The sequence below is a fragment of the Schistocerca nitens genome, chromosome 4 (assembly GCF_023898315.1).
Source record: "Schistocerca nitens isolate TAMUIC-IGC-003100 chromosome 4, iqSchNite1.1, whole genome shotgun sequence".
NCBI classification, from domain to species: domain Eukaryota; kingdom Metazoa; phylum Arthropoda; class Insecta; order Orthoptera; family Acrididae; genus Schistocerca; species Schistocerca nitens.
In genome coordinates this window covers 218,092,496-218,113,744 of record NC_064617.1, presented here as the reverse complement: position 1 = coordinate 218,113,744, position 21,249 = coordinate 218,092,496, and the positions used below count along the sequence as shown (strand labels likewise).

Below are 21,249 nucleotides of genomic sequence, written 5' to 3'. Positions count from 1 at the left end.
TACTACAATATGAAATGGAAGTCAAGAAATGTGGAGGAAGAGCAAGGCTGAAAGATGCAAGTGCAAGTACAAGTACTTGTCACCAGTCACTGGTCCCTTACTCTTACACAAAAAAATACTGAAGGTTTCTTCTTAGGAAAGAGTTCAAAAGAAAATATTTAGTAAAAATTCAATTTAATCATTGAGTAATAATGGCTGAGATTTATAAGCAGCAACATTCACAGACTGAAATGTCTGTCACCATGATTCGAGAACATCAGAGATATACCATAATGTTATATGAACAAATGCAAACTGCAGACTTTAATTTTTTTTCCATTTTTACAGATCTACAGTCCATAGAAAAGTTACATTAAAATAACAATTTACTTTGTTTGGTACAATACAATTTGTACTTTAAGATTAATATACATGTATATTCAACATTTAATACAAAGACTGAATTCACAACAGTGCCACTATTTGAAGATGCCCTGTCACTTGTGACACTATGAATATATTTCCACCGTCGTTTGGAACTTATATCTGACCAGATTTAAAGGTGGTATGACCAGATAAAATGCAAATACTGTTATTAATAATAGAAATAGACCAAAAACTTAATAAACAACTATCATAAAAAACTAATGAGATTACCTGTTACTGTAAATTTTACAATAATATATCCAATATTGAGATTCTTTCAATACAAAATGCTACCAGCTACCCTTTCTGATTATCAATGTTTTTTGTATCTGATAAGGCCTATAATGCTACGTCTTATTTTGACACTGCAACGTAAGCACATTTTGCACCGAAACTTCCCTGAACCCACCTACTTCTAATGTGCACATGTCCTTCAGGACACTTTCTCCAGAGCCAAATAAAAGACACTTTCATAGTTTTAAATGAAGTGAATGGGAGTAAATTACTGATTTTAAAAAAATGAGCAATGCCACAGCTTGGTCCAAGCTTTGCAATACGTTGCTGTCATTCTTTTCCGTTTTTTTCCCTAAATATGTTTAGTAAAGTGAAAATGTGTCTCACTGTCAATGTCTTTTAGTTGCTATCTAGGATAAATAAGAATCATATTCATCCCTGCTGCAATTATAAATAACGTATTTTCAATAAAAATCACTGGGTAACTTTTTAAAATGAAATCTTGAAATCTGTTTATTGGCAAGCTAGCATCAATGAATTGTTAATTCCCAAATACACACGGTAGCACTTTATAACAAATAGAGTTAGGAATCTCAGTATGATTTGACAATACATGTTTAAATGCATGGAGGCAGTTCATTTGTTGTCCTGAGCTGCACCACAGCAATATTATTTTTCATATACTTTCAGTATCATTGCTACATTTTTTAGAAACATACAGAGGGCATAAAGGGGTTTAATATGTAGACAATGCTTTCAAACATACTTGCTAGGACATAATATAGCTACTTCAGTTGTAAATGAAATCTATTGCTTTAAAAGTAGTACATCCTGTAGGATTCTTGAAGCAAATCTAACAAAAAGCAGATAGTGGCTCTGAGTGTAATATTAATGAAATTAATACATGAATTTAGTTTGATCTGTCTAAACCTTGTACCAAAGTAGGTTCTCCTGGAATCAACTGTCAAGTGCAGTACTGTGCAGCAAGTCATTCTGCTCAATATTATCTGCCACTGAATAAATATGAAATCTTCTGAAGGTAATGAAATTATTTTAACTTCCAGAAGCTTCAAATACTCATTCCAATACCCTGCCATTTACACCTAGTACAATATCTTAATTTTCTAATATTTTATATGTTGAGTTATCAGTGGTGGGGTGATTTCTATTTTATTTTTACATTAACCTGTCAGATTAATTTATTCTACCCGTTTCTATATCTGAGTGTAAATGAACATTCAGTGCAATGGATACAAAGTATTCTCACACTCTCTTCATGAAATGGTCTGCATTTTGGTTTTTCAGTGTTCCAAAACTGCACTCAAAGGCACTATTTAAGAATAATAAAAAAAAATAAAAAAACGTATGTAAACACTCTGATAAATGACAACCTTCAATTATTAATTAACAGTATCAAAATGCAGATTCAAACAATTGGTCACAAGTTACCAATTCTTATCAAAATAAGACTGTTTTGATTGACATTTGAAACATTTCAATGAGTTTTAAAGAAGAATTTTTCCTTTGAGAAAACGAAGAGAGAAGCAGCAAATATTGTTAACTGTTTAGTGGCTCAGATTTTGATGTGTGTAACATCAAACACATTGCTGCATTATTATTTATAATGTAGACTATAGTCATTAAAATATTTCTGTGCTGCAACATAGGTTAAGTAATGTTAATGTCAAATGTTACTGTTGTTCAAAATTTATCAAGAAATGGTACATCAGACATCATCATCATTATCTCCTTTCCATTGTCACCTAACAAAAGCAAATTGTAATTGATTAATAGCTGTTGAACAATTTTTCATTGGTTTCATAATTTGTATATAATATCATTCCTAGAGCTATAATAGTATTAAGCACTATTAGAGCATTATAATGGCTACAAAATATTAACCAAAGTTTGATTTAATATTTTATAAATAGACTGAATAGTAATAATAATAATAATAATAATAATAATAATAATAATAATAATGAAATTCCACTTATCACTCATGGCTCTCATATAAATTTTGGCTTCAGTATATTTGGTAACAGTTCTAAAAACTCTTTGGCATTAAGCATAGGCTACATATATAATCAATCTGTATAAGGATAAACATGCACAATGGTAATAGGCAGTAATATTTCAGTTAATTCTAAATGTATTTTTATGGCAACTGACCTTTAGTATGAACACACATTTTTGGAAGCATTTTTGTTTCTCTCTCTCACTCACACACACACACACACACACACACACACACACACACACACACAAATCAAGCAAACATTACAACAAATGGCATTATTAATATCTGGTACTGCTTAGCTTTCAGTACGCTAAAACTTGCAATGCAGATATCAACTGCTCAAGTGAGGTCTAACGTGCACTCAGGACCAAATTACCTGCCTACAATCAACAAGCAAATAATAATAAAAACATTATGTCCTGAGTGTTTAAAATTATGTGTCAGGTTTTAAACATAACTGCAGAGCAATGTAAAAGTTCAGCTGCACAGTATTAAACTTACAGGTACCATACAGTTTTGGAACAATAATACTAGAACAATGTTATATACAAACATAATACTGTAAATATAGTGACTAGCAGCAAATATGTAAAATTTTACATGGCTTCACATCCGTAACATTTTTTTTAAAAAAAATCACAGTTTGCGAGTAACTAAAACATAAGCTTTGATGAATAAAGCAACAAAAAACTTAAAAGATATAAGCTATTTGACATATGCTTGTTAGCAAACACTTTGGTACACACTTGGCAACTATGTTATGACATTAAACGTAAAAATCAGCTTTAACAGACATGGCAATTACACATACCAATGTATGTGGTATAGTATATTTATATATACACACCAATATTTTCTTTTAACTATCAATGATCAACAACCTGTGAGAAAGATCTCCATCCCATACAAATGTGAACCTGAGGATTGTATTTTGATAAAGCAATTATAATAAATTACATCAAGAAAATAGCAGACAGATGCATGAGGAGAGGGGGAGAGGGAGAGGGGGAGAGAGAGAGAGAGAGAGAGAGAGAGAGAGAGAGAGAGAGAGAGGAGGAAGGGGGATTGCCTGCATGTATTCATACCGTATTTATATAATTTATATGCACTATCTCATCCAGTCTGAAAATAAAACTTAAAAAAAATCAATAATTTAATGGGTTTATAACCACCAGGACTGTAGTATAGTCCACATTTTGTGCATAGGATGTACCATACAGAGATATCATTATCAGTGAGATATAAACTGTTATCTTCCTCTCTTTCAAGATCTTTTATTACTAATAAGACAGACAAAAACCAACAGTTACTCATGAGCAATGGAGCAATCTATTTGCCTCTTCCACTTCTCTTTCAACTTCAGTGAATGAACTGAGGTCACTTACAGGACAAGGTTTGACATGTTTATAATTTTATGTGTACATGACTGTTACTAGCTGTTTTCACAAAGGAGTCAATTTCATGATTAATTTTTAAAACTTTTTCTCTGCATATTTCTTATGTGACAAGGCAGAGCTTAATTCAGAATATGTCTGGCTGTATGAAACAAGAAGTATTAAGCAAAATTCTTCAAATTTAAGGCATGCTAAAATAAAGAAGGAGATCATAAAAATTGTCTGTGTGTAGTTTTTTAGTAATGAATGTTGTAATTACTAACAAATGACATCAATTTTCAGGCTTGTTTCAATGACAGTGGAGCTTGCATTCCTCTGACAGCTCAGCAGCATAGTAGCTTTGTTTCATTTAATTAAATTTTGGCTGTTGTCTCTTGCCCACTTAAGGGAGATATGACTGTATAGTTTAAGTGAAGTGCTATTCTTTTTTCTCTGTCATGGCTGCTACAAACGTTTTCTTCAGTTTTGTGATCAATGATTTAGAACACAGGTATTTCAGCACAGTTTTTGCTCAACGTTGTATAGGTCACATCAGCTTTTGGCCAATAGACCATCCTTCTCATGCACCTGTAAAACTCACAATAGTAGGAGTGGTAGTGGTGGTAGTACTAAGTAGAAGTAGAAATAGAAATAGAAATAGAAGAAGAAGAAGGAGTGATGAAATTAATATTTTCGTTTAATAGGGATTGTTCGAAAGCCCACATTCTTTTAGTCAGATATATTTTCAGAATGTGACTCCCTCGTACTCATCTCTTATGTTATCTTAGCTTCCAAATTTTCAATTCCTCAGGGAGGAGATGGGGGTAGGTAAAAAGGATGACACTTCCTTTTTAAATTTCCCCAACCTATACATTCTCCCTCCCCGTGGAAGGAACTAATAATTACAAAACTAGGACAGTGTAGTCACGCTTGCCTTTATATACATATCTGTTGGCATTACTAACTATTTCACTGCGTGAAAGTGAGTACTGGCCAGAAATTCTGCCTCATAGTTTGGTAGTTTTCTTGATTGAATTTTCTCCCATTTAAATTATCTCTTATATTGTGAGATGAAATATTATGAGCTGAAAGAAACAGAAAGTTGGAGAAAACATTTCCCCTAGATAGGAGAGTAACATGGTGTGAACACACGCAGCTAAGGAGGAAGCATAAACCAGCTTTGTTGGCATGGAAGAAACACACAGATTTACCCATGAAATACTGTTGGCTAAATCAATTTTTTGACCCTCTACTTTTCTTGTATAATTGGGCCTGTATTCCATTGCTAAAGTAATTAATGGGATAGCAATTCCAGCAAAAAGATGGACATCAGTAAGGGAGGAAAGGGGGTGGGGTGGGGGTGGTGGTGGTGAAAAGGGGACCAAGAAAAGCAGGAGACAAAAAGGAAAGAATGCCACTTGTGTTTTCAAAATTAACTTGAGGACTCTTACAGTATTCACATCTTCAAATATATTAATGCTGATAATGGGTACCACTATGCAGCTTAACATTAACCGTAGCTATAAAATGTATAAGAACAGAACAGAACAGAACAGTATCAATTTACTGACCACCAAAAGCTCAAAAACCAGAGAAGACTCGACAGAAACAAGCAGAACAATGTTAAAGATATTACATTTGAGTCTGATAATCCCTTCATCAAAAAGAAAAAGATGTTACAGAAACAAAAGGGAAAAAAAAACTAGGTAAAAATTTACACCTCAAGGAGGAAGTTAGTTGGTACTCCACTGATTTTCCTTTCTGAATTTCAAATTTTGCATTTGGCTATCTTAATCCAACAACTCAAGGAAAATTACAACAAAATAAGAATAGCTTTCTGGGGGAAAATGTGATCAACAAGTCAACTTATCTTTAATCACGCTAGTACAAGACTGCTACTTCCAATTAGTTTTGTTTGTATATTCCATACCACATAAAATTTTAGAAACATACCCTACATACTTGCAAAACCAGTGAAGAGAAAATATGCAGGAAAGTATCGTTCTGTGATGAAGCAAGTTTTGCCAGTTGTAATGCTTAAATTATTAACGTGTCATGACTTAAGTGATTCTGCTTGTCTTTCCAGTGGCAGAGCCCACTGCCAGGAACATACTGTGAAATGACATCAAAGCAACTTAATGACGACAAACATTTTAACAGAAAAACTTAAAAACAGGGAGATAGACATATAAAATTTTTTAACGTTATTTTAGAAACCTCTGACAATTAATCTTAAAAATTATATAAATCATGTGGATGCAAAGTGGCTTTCACATCATCTTTCCACCAATCACAAGTAGCAACAAGTAAGACAGCTATAAAAAATTGCCTTGTAACATCTAATTCTACTGAATAACATCATCTATGTCTTATTCAAATACATTTGTTTCACAGTAGTAAAGAAATACTCTTCCAAAATACTCTGACAAAAAATAAGATACGCAGCACACCTCAATAGTAACCTGAGTAATGATGATACGTTGTCGGAGAGGTAGAGGTGATATGAGGAGTACGGGAAGCAGGATGGTATGGTGATGGCGAGAGAGGATAACCGTGATAATTGGGGTGTGGTGGTGGAGGTGATACAATTCGTTCAGATAATGCCTGCTGGCCAGGAACCACAGCTGCCCGGGGTAAAGACAAGTCTACACTGTGCCTACCTCCTCCTGGTGTTAAGTCCAAACTCACCACTCGCAATACCTCTGAGTGTCCACCGTATGGAGGTGGAGACGCATATCCACTACCTCGAGACAGGTCGACACTCTGTCTTTCCTCGTACAGTGCATGGTGGTAACGAGGGAAACTTTGAGGGTGAGTAGGATGAGGATGGTATGTGCGTGCCGACATATCCAGGCCTTGCAGCTCACCGCTGTTGCCGACAACTGTCAGTGGCTCAAACCTGTCCCCGACACGACTGAATTCATCCAGGCTTTCATATTGCTTGTAGGCTGCCAAGTCCAGCTTGCCCTTTATGCCTACACTCAAATTCTGCACTTCACCTTCATCACAACTAGATGCATCATCAGCTGCAGGTAAATCATATGTTGCAGCAGCTGTAGCTGGTGCTGGAGTTCCAGCTGGTGAGATGATTTCTTCCTGGTGATGCAGGCTGTAGCTTGCATCTGGTGTACCAGCAGGAGACATCAGTTCCTCCTGCCGGTGCTGTATGGCATACCCTTGTGGCACTGATTCTGATCCTTCATCATCACGATGTTGCAAAGCATACACATCCACAACATGGGGCCTATGTTGTGGATGATTATTGAGAGACTCTGCATCAGGTTGCGACGGTGATTGTCTCTGAAGCGTGTAACTATCCATCTGTTGTAAGTGATTATTGTCTGGGCTTGAGCGCTGTGGCTGCAAATGGTGCTCTGGTGTGGTGGATGGTGACACAAGATAGTTTTCGACATGGTTATCTTGTTCAGTTTTATTGTGGATGGGTGACTGCATGCTCAGTGCTTGATGGTGGTGATTTCCATTTACTAAATGACTTTGTGAATGTGGTAGGTCATACAAATTTCCTGTCTGTTCTTTGGTACCGGCCAGTTCACTGGCAGTTATTACAGTCGTAGAAGCAGTACTTGGTACCATACTTGAGATGTCAATATCACGTTCAGCAGCATCAAGTGCTGCTTCTACTAGAAGGCTAGCATTTGACGATTCAGGACGTCGAAAAACTGACTCGTGTTCTATCACTCTATCAGTGTCTTCAACACTTACCTTCCTTTCGTCCTCCCTTATCTGCTTTTCATCCACAAACTCATAAATATCCCTCTTTGGGGAAGGCACAAGAGGTAAGATACTGTCACCCATCCACTTTTTACTTCCTTTGCTCACTACAACTTTGGTTGTGTATAATGTCTGCGTAGTGTAAATGTTTGTATTATGTATGTGAGACTGGGAAGCTGGGGGCAATGGAGGTGGTAACGATGCTGTCGGCTGGGGATTAGCCATACTAATTTTGTCTTCCAATGCTGTAACAAACAAACCAAAAAGTAAAATGTAATATACATATACACTTTTTTTTTGAGTACATACTTCTACACAGAGCCCTACCATTTCATAAAATACAAGAGTGAATCAAATATAAACGGGAATTTTTATTTTAAGTGCCTTTTTTTAAACAGAGAGTGGCATGATCTCTGTTCATTGTTGCTTTCATTTCCAGAAGTACCATCATCTGTTGTGCAACACTTTATAATAAACTTTCTCAAAACAGAGGACATAAAATCATCTGAAATTCTGGAAAGATTTGTGGCACAATTTGGGGACAACACCCTGAGAAAGACCAACTCAAGTGTATGTATGGCACAAACAGTTTTTACAAGGTGAAGAAGCTGTTGACAATGCAGCTCACTGAAGTAGTTCAAGGACCAACATGACTGCGGAGAATCTTTTTTGATTTTAAAGTAGTTGTTTTCACAAATTTTCTCCAAGAACATCGTACTGTGAACACTGCATACTATTGCCAGCTTTTGGACCAAACAAAACATGCATATATCCAATTCAGGATGTGATCATGCTTCATGAGAACGCTCAATCGCACACAGCTGCCAGAATGCAACAAATAATTCAGGAATTTTTCTGAACCACGCTTTAACATCCTCCTACAGTCTGGACTTATCTCACTGAAATTTTAATTTGTTTGAACCACTAAAGGAAGCAGTCCAGGGACACAGATTTGATGATGATGTCACTGCGAAGTGTTGATGGACAACTGGCTACTGTCACAGTCACATTCATTTTAAGAAAACAGGATTGAGAAACTGCCTAACCACTGAGAAAATTTTGTTTCCCATTTAGAATACCATAAAAAATAAATAAATAAAAAAAAAAACGAGTTCATGTGTATGAGTTTTTCAAAAGCTGAAATAAACTTACAAAAAATTCTGGTTATATTTGAGTCACACTCTTACATTACCTGAGAGCAGTTTTCTTTGTGATATGAATCACTATCAATGTGTGCCATACAAATTTATGTATGCAGCTTTAAAATATGCTCAATAGTGGTTTACACAGATTTTCATGCTCATTAAACATAAAGAATACAGATTTCTTGAAATTTAATTAAATTTCAAGAAATCTGTATCATTTCAGTAGATCAAACACTATTTTGAAATTATACTGTGGATCCTGGAACAATATATCACTTGTTTAGAAAAACTGTTGCATTACTTAACAGCATGGTATCCAGTGGGTTACTTTTAATTCCAAAGTCTTATCACACTGATATCTAGATAGCAAATTTTGGAATTTGGCAAATATTCCAACACAACCACAATTATTTTAAAAGAAACACTGTTTTGTACATATACTTTGCTTCCTCTGCCAGTTGCTTTACCCAGAACTCGTTTCATTTGTAACAATTTGTTGGTGTTACGTCCACATATTCCGTGTAATATGTGACATCACAATCAATATCTATTTTTTGTGAAAGCCAAGATCACTTGATTTTAAGGCCTTTATTCCAATTACTAGTTTTGACAGAATTGTGCTGTCATCTTCAGATTGGCGTTACACTTTGCATATCTGTTCACATACATGTGTCATCTACATTTTGAGAACAAAGTGTAAATACATTAAAAAACTCCACATGGTTTGTCATTTATAAAATAGAATGGTCCTAGATGGGTTGTCAAATGAGTAAAAGTTAAAGTACAATATCCATAACCCCAACAGAGCCATACTGACGAACTCACATGGACTCGGCATGGCATATAGTTTTAATTCTGTCGGTGCTAAGGATGTTGTACTTTTACCTTTTATTCATTTGACAACCCATCTCTGACCATTCCTTTTTATAAATGATAAACCAAGTGGAGTTTTTTAATGTATTTACACTTCATTCTCAAAATGTCGATTAAACGTGTATGTAAATGTACACACAAAGTGCAGTATCAATCTGAAGATGGCAGAACTAGTAATTGGAATAAAGGTCTTAAAATCAGGACCCCAACAACATGTGTAAGTTACAACCAATATCATTTATATTTTATGACGTAAACAATTTCACATCTGCCTACAATAACAGCCAGCTGCCAGTTTTTTTTAAACTAGATTGGTACCTTGTCACGTGCTAACCAAATACATGTGCAATATGCACAGACAGAACTGAGATATATATAAAGGTAGTTTGTAGATCAATTGAACAAACCTTATTGTAGATGATACAATCTGCAATTTGGTTTGGATCTTGAGGCTGAAAATCTTTATTATCTCCCATTACTGATCAGTGTTCTACATCTTCCAAAATTTAATTTAAGTGTTATAGTCAACATGCCCAAGTAATCCTATTATTTGTGTTGGAATTTGTACGCCGATAAACACATAAATTTTGCATTAAGCTATAAATCTCAAAAATAAAAAAGTAAATGTTATTTGTTTAAAGCCATATATATCTCCAAAAAGTTCATCATAAATTGCTTTGAAATTTTGAAACAATGTTGCATTTGTGTGTGTGTGTGTGTGTGTGTGTGTGTGTGTGTGGTTTTATACACCTACCAAGAGTGCCACATATAATATATACATATATATGTAATAATTGTAAGAGAAACCTATAAAATACGTAGATATTCATCTGTGAAAACTATAAATCTCTGAAAGTTCTTCATCGATTGCTTTGAAATTTTGATACAATATTGCATTCAAGAACGTGCACTTTTATATACCTATTTTTTATGTAAATATGTAATATATAAAGGAGAAATTTTATCACCAAAAATCTTGGAAAGTTCTTGAGTGTTTCATTTTAAATTTTTACACAGCACTCTAGTGAACATTTGGACGGACATACCCAAATATAATAGTGAAACATTGTTAGGAAACAGGAAAGGTGTACTTAATGGATGGCTTACCAGCATATGATTACAATACCACTACATCATCTGAATATGCAATAAAAATAAACAAGGCTCAAGGTCAGAGGGAGGGGCAGGAAGTGATGGACAGAGGGATGGGAGGAAATGAAGACACAAAGTGGAAAGGAGGAGATGGGCAGAAAGTGGGGGCAGGAGGAGATAGAGAGGAGGAGATGGACAAAGAGAGTGGGAGGAGGAGATGGATAAAGACAAGAGAGAGAAGGAGAGTGGGAGGTACATCCAATTTCCATGAGTATTACAAATGTTTGCTTTCTTTTTTCCTCCTTTTCCATTTAACCAGACTGAGCCACAGCAATGTGTGGGCTGGGAACAGCAGAAACTGAATGAAATGTATGTTTTACCATTAAATTTAAACAAAAAACTTTGAATTCTCAAATATATACACTATGGGGGAAAAATGTACACCTCAAAAGACAATGTAAATTTTGATCCAATGACAACAAATGTCACCTGGGGGATAGTGGATGTAATAATAATGGCTTCATTGTCGTCTGCCAACAGATAGCGTTGTGACGTAACTACCTGACTGCTATCTGCATCTATCCTATAATAGGGTATGCTCATTGCCAGAGAGCTCAGTGTGGTGAAAATGTGTGAAGCAAGCAGGGAATCATGCCACAGAGGCACACCTGCACTTCCTACAGCCAAATGAGTGAGTTTGAACGAGATCAAACTGTGGCTTTCCAAGCAGCGGGACGGGCCTTTCGGAGAACTGCCACACAAGTTGGACGTGCTGCGTCAGCTGTGCAACAGTGCTGGGTATCAGTGGTCATGTGAACATTCTCTCACCCCTAGACAAGGTTCTGGACATTTGCACAGCACAGACACCCACCAGTATTGTTGTATTGTAGGGCAGCAGTGGCTGATAGTACAGTTTCCACAGCACATATGAGAAGCCTTGTGAGCTCAGACTTGCCAACATGAACTGTTCCCAGCTGGTTATTAGAAGTGGAACTATGGGCACGTGCACCTCTGGCCCATCTTCCACTCATGTCACAGGATCAATGTGCATGGCTTGACTGGTGTCATTGGATGATTATTTGGAAGATGGAATGGCACGCGGTGATCTTCAAGAATGAAGGCAGATTCTGTCTGAATGCAAGTGATGGTCATTTGCATGTTCATTGTAGACCTGGTGAGTGCTGTCCCTTAGAGTACATCTTCCAAGACACACTGGCCCCACCCCAGGCCTTATGGTCTGGGGTGCAATAAGCTACAACTCAACTCTCGTTCACCTTTGGTGTTTCTGGGGGGAGGGATGATGCTAACTAGTGCTTGGTACGTGCAGAATGTTGTTAGAGCCATTCTTGCAACGGGATGTTGATGTATTGATCCAGCAGGATAATGCTCACCCACACACTGCCCGTAAAACTCAATGTGCTCTGCAAGATGTGCAGCTTCCCTGCCAGCACGATATCCAACTTGTCTCCAATCAAGCACGTGTATGGCATGATAGGACAAGGAGTGACTCATGTGACTCATCAACCGACAACTCTTACAGAACTATGTGAACAGGTCAAGCAGGCATAGCATAAAATATCCCAGGATAGTTTTCACCATCTGTTTGAGTGACTTCATGCCAGAATCAGTGCTGGTATTGCTGCCTGTGGAGTCTACATAATGTACTAATATGGGTGTTTCTGCATGGGTCAACACCTGGTACCTCAGAACCAAATGTTCTATTGATCAGTAAATGTAACCATTTCATGTAATGCACAAGCACTGTAGCAACAATAAATCTTGAGTGAGTTGGAAACCTCTAAAGGGGTATACAAATTTTCTTCCGGCAATGTATTTGCATTATAGCTGGAAATTTCAAAACAATTACATTAAAAGTCTTCAGTCCATCATTGTATGTTCTGAATCAGATACTCCTAAATCAGAATTTAATGCCACATAAAGTTCCAACCAAAGTGGAAACCTGAAAAACTTGTTTGGATTCTGCAATTTTGTTCTCTTTGTTCTGTGATCATGTTTGGAAACAATAATGAATTCTTGTGTCAAGTAATGTCTGAAAAGAATCACTAGGGCAAATGTTCTCTTTATTTAAAGTTATTATAGTTAAATTAACTCTGCCTGCCTACCTAGTAAAACAAAATTAAGACAAAATTAATCTGTGGATGTTGTGAAAGAAATTCAGTAGCGCTCACCCCAATGCCACACATACAATAAATTTTTACTTCTCTGTTAGTAGGAGTGAATAAAAGTCATGAAGGATATGGTCATAACACAAAGTGGCAAAGCGCTGCATTACAACTGACTGTGGAAGATACTATTACAGACAACTACTGGTTGTAGAGTTATGCGTCAAGAGAAAGCAAGGAGGCTTGATAAATATTTTCATTTTACACATTTGAAACTTTATAAATGTGCGATTTTACTTACAAAGGTATCTGTTTGTAAAAAGAATAGATTTATTTCTCTCATGTAATTTTGTTTTACCTGATTTAAAATTTAACGTTGGATGCAAGCAGCTTCTGGAGGGGGCAGGGAAGGGGAAGAGAGAGTAGTGTACGGTTGCACCGGGAGAGAAACTCTGTCTGGTGGAGTGTGTAGGAACTAGAATGCTAACAGGCATCAAGAGGTCGTGGGACAGGGAGGTGGGGAAAAAATGAACAAATATGGAGATGAGTAGGGAAAGACAGGCGGATGCATTGGCAGAGGTCTGCAAGTAAACAGGGTGGGAGGTGAGAATGAGAAGGAGATGAAAGGGCAGAGGGAGTGGAAACTTGGCTGTGTGGACAGTACGTTACCGTAGGTTGAGGCCCGGATAATTACAGGAGCGGAGAATGTGTTGTAATGACAACTCTCATCTGCGCAGTTCAGAAAAGCTGGTGGTGCAGGGGAGGATGTGGGTGGCTCGGTTAATGAAGCACCATTTAAACCAAGTGTGTTGTGTTCAGTTGCATGTTATGCCACAGGGTGGTCTACTTTTCTCTTGGCCATAGTTTGGCGGTGGCTGTTCATCCTGGTGGACAGCTGGCTGGTAGTCATAACAGTATAAATGCAATGATTGCAGCAGAGGTGGTAAATGACATGGCTGCTTTTAGAGGTGGCCCGGCCCCTGATGGGATAGGATAAAACTGTGACAGGACTGGAATAGGAAGTGGCAGGTGGGTGGATTAGGCAGGTTTTGCACCTGGGTCATTCACAGGGATATGAAACCTGTGGCAACGGGTTGGGATTGGGAATAGTACAAGGATGGACTAGGATGTTGTGGAGGTTGGGTGGGCAACAGAACACCACTTTAGGAGTAGTGGGAAGTATGTCGCGTAGGATGTCCCTCATTTCAGGCAATGATGATAGGTAAATCAAAGCTCTGGTGAGGCATGTGGTTCAGCTGCTCCAGTCTGAGGTTATACTTGGTGATGAAGAGGAAATGACATGGAGATCTGTTTGGGGGCTACATTCGGGGGACAGTGCCAGTCTGTGAAGGCTTCGGTGAGACCCTCAGCATGCTGAGCAAGGAGTATTTGTCACTGCAGGTACACAATCTCTGGGTGGCCAGCCTGTATAGGAAGGATTTTTTGGTGTGAAAGGGATGACAGCAGTCAAAATCCAAGTGCTGTTGGTGGTTGGTGCGTTTAATGTGGACAGATGTGTGGATGGAGCCATCAGAGAGGAAGAGGTCTGCATCTAGGTAGGTGGCATGCTGGGTTGAGGAGGACCATGTGAAGCAGGTGGGAGAGTTGTTGAGGTTATGAAGGAATGAAGATATGGTGTCTTGGCCCTGGGTCCAGATCATGAAGATATCATCAACGAACCTGAATCAACTACAGATTTAGTGTTTTGGAGGTCTTTTATAGATGGCCCACAAAAAGGCTGACACATGAGGGTGCCATGCGTGTGCCTATGCCTGTGCCGCAGATTTGTTTAGATACCTTCCCTTCAAAGAAAAGTAGTTGTGGGTGATGATAAAGTTAGTAAGGTGTATGAGGAATGAGGTAGTGCGTTTGGAGTCTGACGGACATTGGGAAAGGTAGTGTTCAATAGCGGTGAAGGCCTTGGACACGAGAGATGTTGGTGTATAGGGAGGTGATGTCAACAGCGAGCAGTAGGGATCCAGGACGTAAAGGGGTGGCAATGCTGGAGAGTCAGTGAAGGAAGTGGCTGTTGTCTCACACATGGGAGGCTAGATTATGGGCAATTGGTTGAAAGTCTTGGTGAATGAAGGCAAAAATTCTTTCGGGGGGGGGGGGGGGGGGCACAATAACCAGCCACAATGGAGTGTCCAGGATTATTGGATTTGTAGATTTTGGGGAGCATGTAGAAGTTGGGTGTGTGGGCTGCTATAGGGGTGAGGAGGGAAATGGATTCAGGGGAGATGTTCTGGGAAGGGCCTAAGACTTATATCAGGAGTTTCTGTTGGACTTCTGGGATGGGATCACTGTGTCAGAGTTTACAAGTGGAGGAGTCAGATAATTGGCAGAGGCCTTCTGCCAGGTAGTCACTGCAGTTCATGACAGTGGTAGAACCTTTGCCTACAGGTAGGACAACGAGGTAAAGGTTTGTTTTGAGGTTATACGTGGCTGTTCTTTCTTCTGCTGAAAGATTGGTGTTCTGAGGAAGGGACCCGGTGAAGGATGGTGAGGCTAAGTTGGACATACGGAATTCCTGGAAGGTGACCAATGGGTACGGAGGAAGATCATGGTTGAATGGTGATATGAACTGGAAGAGGCAGGGTTCAATGCAGGAATTAGAGTGGTTTTGATTGGAGGGACTGGGGGCAAGTAAGTGCTTTCATTGCAGGGATCGGGAGAAGGACAGTACATCTTTGACACATCCTTCATGATTAAATTTGGGTTTAGGGCTAAAGGTGAGGCCTTTGGATAGGACTTAAACTACTGTGGAGCTGTGGGTTTTGGTGGAAAGGTAACAACAGTGTTACAGGATGTTCTGTCTCTGGATTTGATGGAGAGTTGGTAGGGAGTTTTGGGGGGATGTGGCAACTTGAAAAGGTCAGCTAGGCAGGGTTTAGGTGCTACGATGGATGGACACGGAGGAACACTGTGGGTATGATAGGGGTTGGATAGTTGTTTGGATAGTTGTGCCCCAAGGTGGCAGTAGGTTAGATAACTGATTGAGATGGTGTCTGGAATGCTGCTCAAGGTGCTGGAGAGCAAGGGATTGAATTTCAGAGATGTGATGTATGGAGTACGGATTGTTGAGTAGTAGTATCTTGCGGAGGGGAGCAGAGGTGGTTCTGGGATGCCTGTGCCACAGAGATGTGTTTTTGCGGTACCACATTCATGAGAGCCAGGGATTGGTGGCATATGGAAAGGCATGGGTCATTGTGAAAGGAGGGTTTAGGATCCAGAGAAAGGAATCTTCATACTTATGCCATTTGGAGAGATTCCATGGTTTAGGCAACATTTGAGAAACAGGATGTGGTACTGGTTTTAGCCATGGAAATGGATGGTTTTCTGAACTGGTGGAGGAAGATGGAGGAAGGGTCCATTGGGGCAGGAATGGTGTAAAGAAAACGGGAATGATACAGAAATTGGCGAAATAGGTGTTGATGGTTGTGAGAGGAGCTGGAAATGCAAAAAGTGTAAAAAATACATAAGACAAGCAGAAACATGCAATGATGTGCAAAAATATGCACAGATACGTAAAGATACTTGAAACTGTGTAAAAATACACACAAATATGTTAAAATGTACAGAAATATGAGTGAAAAGAAATGGTTGCGTGTGCGTGTGTGTGTGTGTGTGTGTGTGTGTGTGTGTGTGTGGGCGCGCGCGCGCATGTGTGTGCGCGCGTGCATGCACATGTGCTACAATAAGGGAAGAGAGGGGGACAGGTGATGGGTTAGGTCCAGGATCAAAAGTTTATGTGGCAAGAGCAGGTGTGAAAAAGAAAAGGCTAAAGTACATCAGGATCAGGGATGAAATAGGATTGATAGGAATAATTATATTTGTCGGAAGGAAAGAATCTGGGGGCATTCAATGGTGCATCAACAATCCACGTGGTCACAAAATCTGTGTTGTGTGCAGACAAATCACTGATGCAGTGTGGCTTGGAAGTAGATGTGGTATGGAAGGTGGTGAATAAACACAGGAAAGAATAGAGGATGGACACTGAAAAGAGTAATGCTTTAGAGAACAGTAACAAAGGAAACCATCACAGGGTTGTAGGATGGAAGGAAGCTGTTTGGCAAAAATCAAACAACGGAAACTCCAGGTACAAATATCAATAATGTAGGAAAAGACACGTTGCTACTTACCATAAAGAAGAGATGTCAAGTTGCAGACAGGCACAACTAAAATACATTTACATGAAGCTTTCGGCCACATCTTTCTTCAGTGAATGAGAGACATGCCATTCACACACAAAAGCAAGCATGTCATGCACACATGACTGCTAACTCCAGCATCTAGCACAAGAATGCAACTATCATGTTGGATGCAAGCAGCTTCTGGAGGGGGCAGGGAAGGGGAAGAGATAGTAGTGTATGGTTGCAGAGAGAGAGAAACACAGTCTGGTGGAGTGTGCAGGAACTAGAATGCCAAAAGGCACAGTGTCAAGAGGTTGGGGGGCAGGGAGGTGGGGAAAAAAGGAGCAAAAAAGGAGAGGAGTGGGGAAAGATGGGCAGATGCATTGGCAGATATCTGCAACAAAACAGGGTGCGAGGTGAGAATGGGGAGGAGATGATAAGGGCAAAGGGAGTGGAAAGCTGGGTGTGTGCACAGTATGTTACAGTAGGTTGAGGACCGGATAATTACAGGAGCGGAGAATGTGTTGTAAGGATAACTCCCATCTGCACAGTTCAGAAAAGCTGGTGGTGTAGGGGAGGATCCAGATGGCTTGGGTAGTGAAGCACCATTGAAATCAAGTGTGTTATGTTCAGCTGCATGTTAAGCCACAAGGTGGTCTACTTTTCTCTTGGCCACAGTTTGGTGGTAGTCATTTATCCTGGTGGACAACTGGCTGGTAGTCTTATCAATATAAAAAGCTGTGCAATGATTGCAATAGAGTTGGTAAGTGACTTGGCTGCTTTCACAGGTGGCTCGACCCCTGATGGGGTAGGATAAACCTGTGACAGGACTGGAATCTCAAGTGCTGGGTTGGTGAATTAGGCAGGTTTTGCACCTGGGTCTTTCAAAGGGATATGATTCTTGTGGCAAATGGTTAGGATTGAGAATGTCACATATTTCTTGGGATGATGATAGGTAATCAAAGCCCTGGTGAAGGATGTGGTTCAGTTGTTCCAGTCTGGAGTGGCACTGGGTGATAGAGGGGACATTCCTTTGTAGCTGGTTCTTGGTGGGTGGGGGTGGAGGGTTGGGAGGTGGGTGGATTGAGGGTGTGAGCAGAAATGGCAAGGGAGATCTGTCTGCAGACTAGGTATGGGGATAGTGCCTGACTGTGAAGACCTTGGTGAGACCCTAAGCATACTCAGAAAGGGAGTTTTTGTGACTGCAAATACACTGCCCTGGGTGGCCTGACAGTATGGTAGTGATTTTTTTGGTATGAAAGGGATGATAGCTGTCAAAATTCAGGTACTGTTTGTTGGTGGTTTAATGTGGGCAGACATGCAGATGGAGCCATCACAAGGTAGGAGGTCTACATCTAGGAAGGTGACATGCTGGGTTGAGGAGGACCACGTGAAGCAGATGGGAGAAACGGTGCTGAGGTTGTGAAGGGACGGAGATAGGATGTCTTGGTCCTGGGTCCAAATCATGAAGATATCATCAATGAACCTGAACTAGAGTAGGGGTTTGGTCCTTTTGGAGGCTAGGAATGTCTCCTCTAGATGGCTCATAAAAAGGGTGGCATTGGAGGGTGCCACGTGGGTGCCTGCAACTGTGCTGCAGATTTATTTATATACCTTCTCTTCAAATGAGAAGTAGTTGTGGGTTAGGATATAGTACAGTACATGAGGACTAAGGTTTGGGAAAGGTGATGTTCAATAGCAGTAAGACCATGGGCATGAGGGATGTTGGTGTATAGGGAGGTAGTGTCAGCAGTGATGAGCAGCGATCCAGGAGGTAAAGGCAAGTGCCCCCCTCCCATCTAACCACCCACTACTCACCTTCCAGGATTTCCTTACTGCCAACTTAGTTTCACCATCCCTTCCTCAGAACACCAACTTTTTTAGTAGAAGAATGAACAGCCACCTACAACCTCAAAACAAATCCTGACCTAATCATTCTACCTGCAGACAAAGGTTCCACCAATGTCGTTATGAATCACAGTGACTACCTGGCAGAAGGTCTCTGTCAGAGTGACCCCTTCCCAGAAATCCAAAAAAAACTCCAATCCCAGCTTAAAGACTTAAGTTCTTCCCAGAACATCTCGCCTGAATCCAATTCCCTCCTCACCTCTATGACACCCCGCACACCTGATTTCTACATGCTCCCCAAAATCCACAAACCCAACAATGCTGGTCACCCCCCCCCCCTCACTGTGGCTGGTTATTGAGCCTCCCTGTAAGAATTTTGGCCCTCATTGGTTAACAGCTCCAACCAACTGCCCGTAATCTAGCCTCCCATGTCAAAGACACCAGCCACTTCTTTCACCGAGTCTCCGGCATTGCCACTACTTTACCTCCTGGATCCCTACTCTTAACTGTTGGTGCCACCTCCCTGTACACCAACATCCCTCATGCCCATGGCCTTACTGCTATTGAACACCACCCTTCCCAACATCCTCCAGACTCCAAACCTGCTACCTCATTTGTCATTCACAGTACTAGCTTTATCCTAACCCACAACTACTTCTCATTTGAAGGGAAGGTACATAAACAAATCTGTGGCACAGCCATGGCCATCCACATGGCACCCTTCTATACCAACCTTTTTATGTGCCATCTAGAGGATACCTTCCTAGCCTCCAAAAACAGCAAACCTCCTAGTCTGGGTCAGGTTCAGCGACATTATCTTAATGATCTGGGCCTAGGGCCAAGATAACCTGTTATTGTTCCTTCACAACCTCAAAGCTTTCTCTCCCATCTGCTTCACGTGGTTCTCCTCAACCCAGGATGCCATCTACCTAGATGGTAACATTTTCCTCTCTGTTGGCTCCATCCCCACATCTGTCCACATTAAACCCACCAACCACCAATAGTACCAGCATTTTGACAGCTGTCATCACTTTCACACAAAAAAAAAAAAAAAAAAAATCCCTCCCATACTGTCTGGTCACCCACGGTCAGTGCATGAGCAGTGTCAAAAACTCCCTTGTTCAATATGCTGATGTATCTGCAGTGACAAAAACTTCCTTGCTCACAGACAGGGGCTATTCCCCAGACATAGTCCACAAACAGATCTCCCATGCCATTTTCCCCTCACACTCCCAATCCTACCACCAACTCCCAAGAACCAACCACAAAGGAATGTCCCCTTCATCACCCAGTACCACTCCAGACTGGAACAACTGAACCACATCCTTTGGCAGGACTTTGATTACCCATCATCATGCCCTGAAATGAGGGACATCCTACACGAGTTACTTCCCATGCCTCCTAAAGTGGTGTTTGGTCACCCACCTAATCTCCACAACATCCTAGTCCATCCATATCTCATTCCCAATCCCAATTCCAACCCCTTGCCACAAGGATCATATCCCTATGGAAGACTCTTGTGCAAAACCTGCCTAATCCATCAACCCAGCACTTCCTACTCCAGGCCTGTCACACGTTTATCCTACCCCATCAGGGGCCGGGCCAACTGTGAAAGCAGCCATGTCATTTACCAGCTCTGCTGCAATCATTGCACAGCTTTTTATATAGATATGAGTACCGACCAGCTGTCTACCAGGATGAACGGCCACCGCCTGTCCCCACACCCTCCAGCCAACAGTTTCCACCTGCTTTGTCCTATCACCTCCTCCCCATTCTCACCTCCTACTCTGTTTATCTGCAGCTCTCTGCCAATGAATCCGCCTGTCTTTCCACACTCCTCCCTTTTTTGCTCCTTTTATCCCCTCCTCCCTGCCCCACAGTCTCCTGATTCTGTGCCTGTTGGCATTCTTGTCCCTGCACACTCTACCAGACAGCGTTTATCTCTCTCCCCATCCATACATTACTATCCCTTCCCCTTCCCTGCACCCTCCACATTGCAACTTGCAGTCCATGTGATAGTTACATTCTGTTTCGAGACACTGGAGTTGGCGGTCACGTGTGCATGACGTGTGCTTGCTTGTGCACATGAATCACATGTGTGTCTTTTTTACTGATGAAGGCTGCAGCCAATAGCTTTAGGCAAGTGTTTTTTAATTGTGCCTGTCTCCAACTTGACATCTCTTCTTTATGGTAAGTAGCTATCTGTATATTCCTACATTGTTGATATTCCTATTTGGTGTTTTCATTGTTTGATTTAAAATTTATTTAGTC

At 40.2% G+C, this 21,249-nt stretch overlaps 1 protein-coding gene across 1 annotated transcript in view; it reads right to left on the bottom strand.

Annotated features, from left to right (window-relative positions):
• Positions 1-6,307: 6,307 nt before the first annotated feature.
• LOC126251391 (uncharacterized) overlaps positions 6,308-21,249 on the bottom strand; it is a 144,977-nt gene continuing 130,035 nt past the window's right edge. The window contains exon 10 of the mRNA XM_049951785.1: positions 6,308-8,009. Coding sequence (XP_049807742.1) covers positions 6,484-8,009 — 1,526 coding nt within the window. The 3' untranslated portion in view covers positions 6,308-6,483. The remainder of the gene's footprint in view (positions 8,010-21,249) is intronic.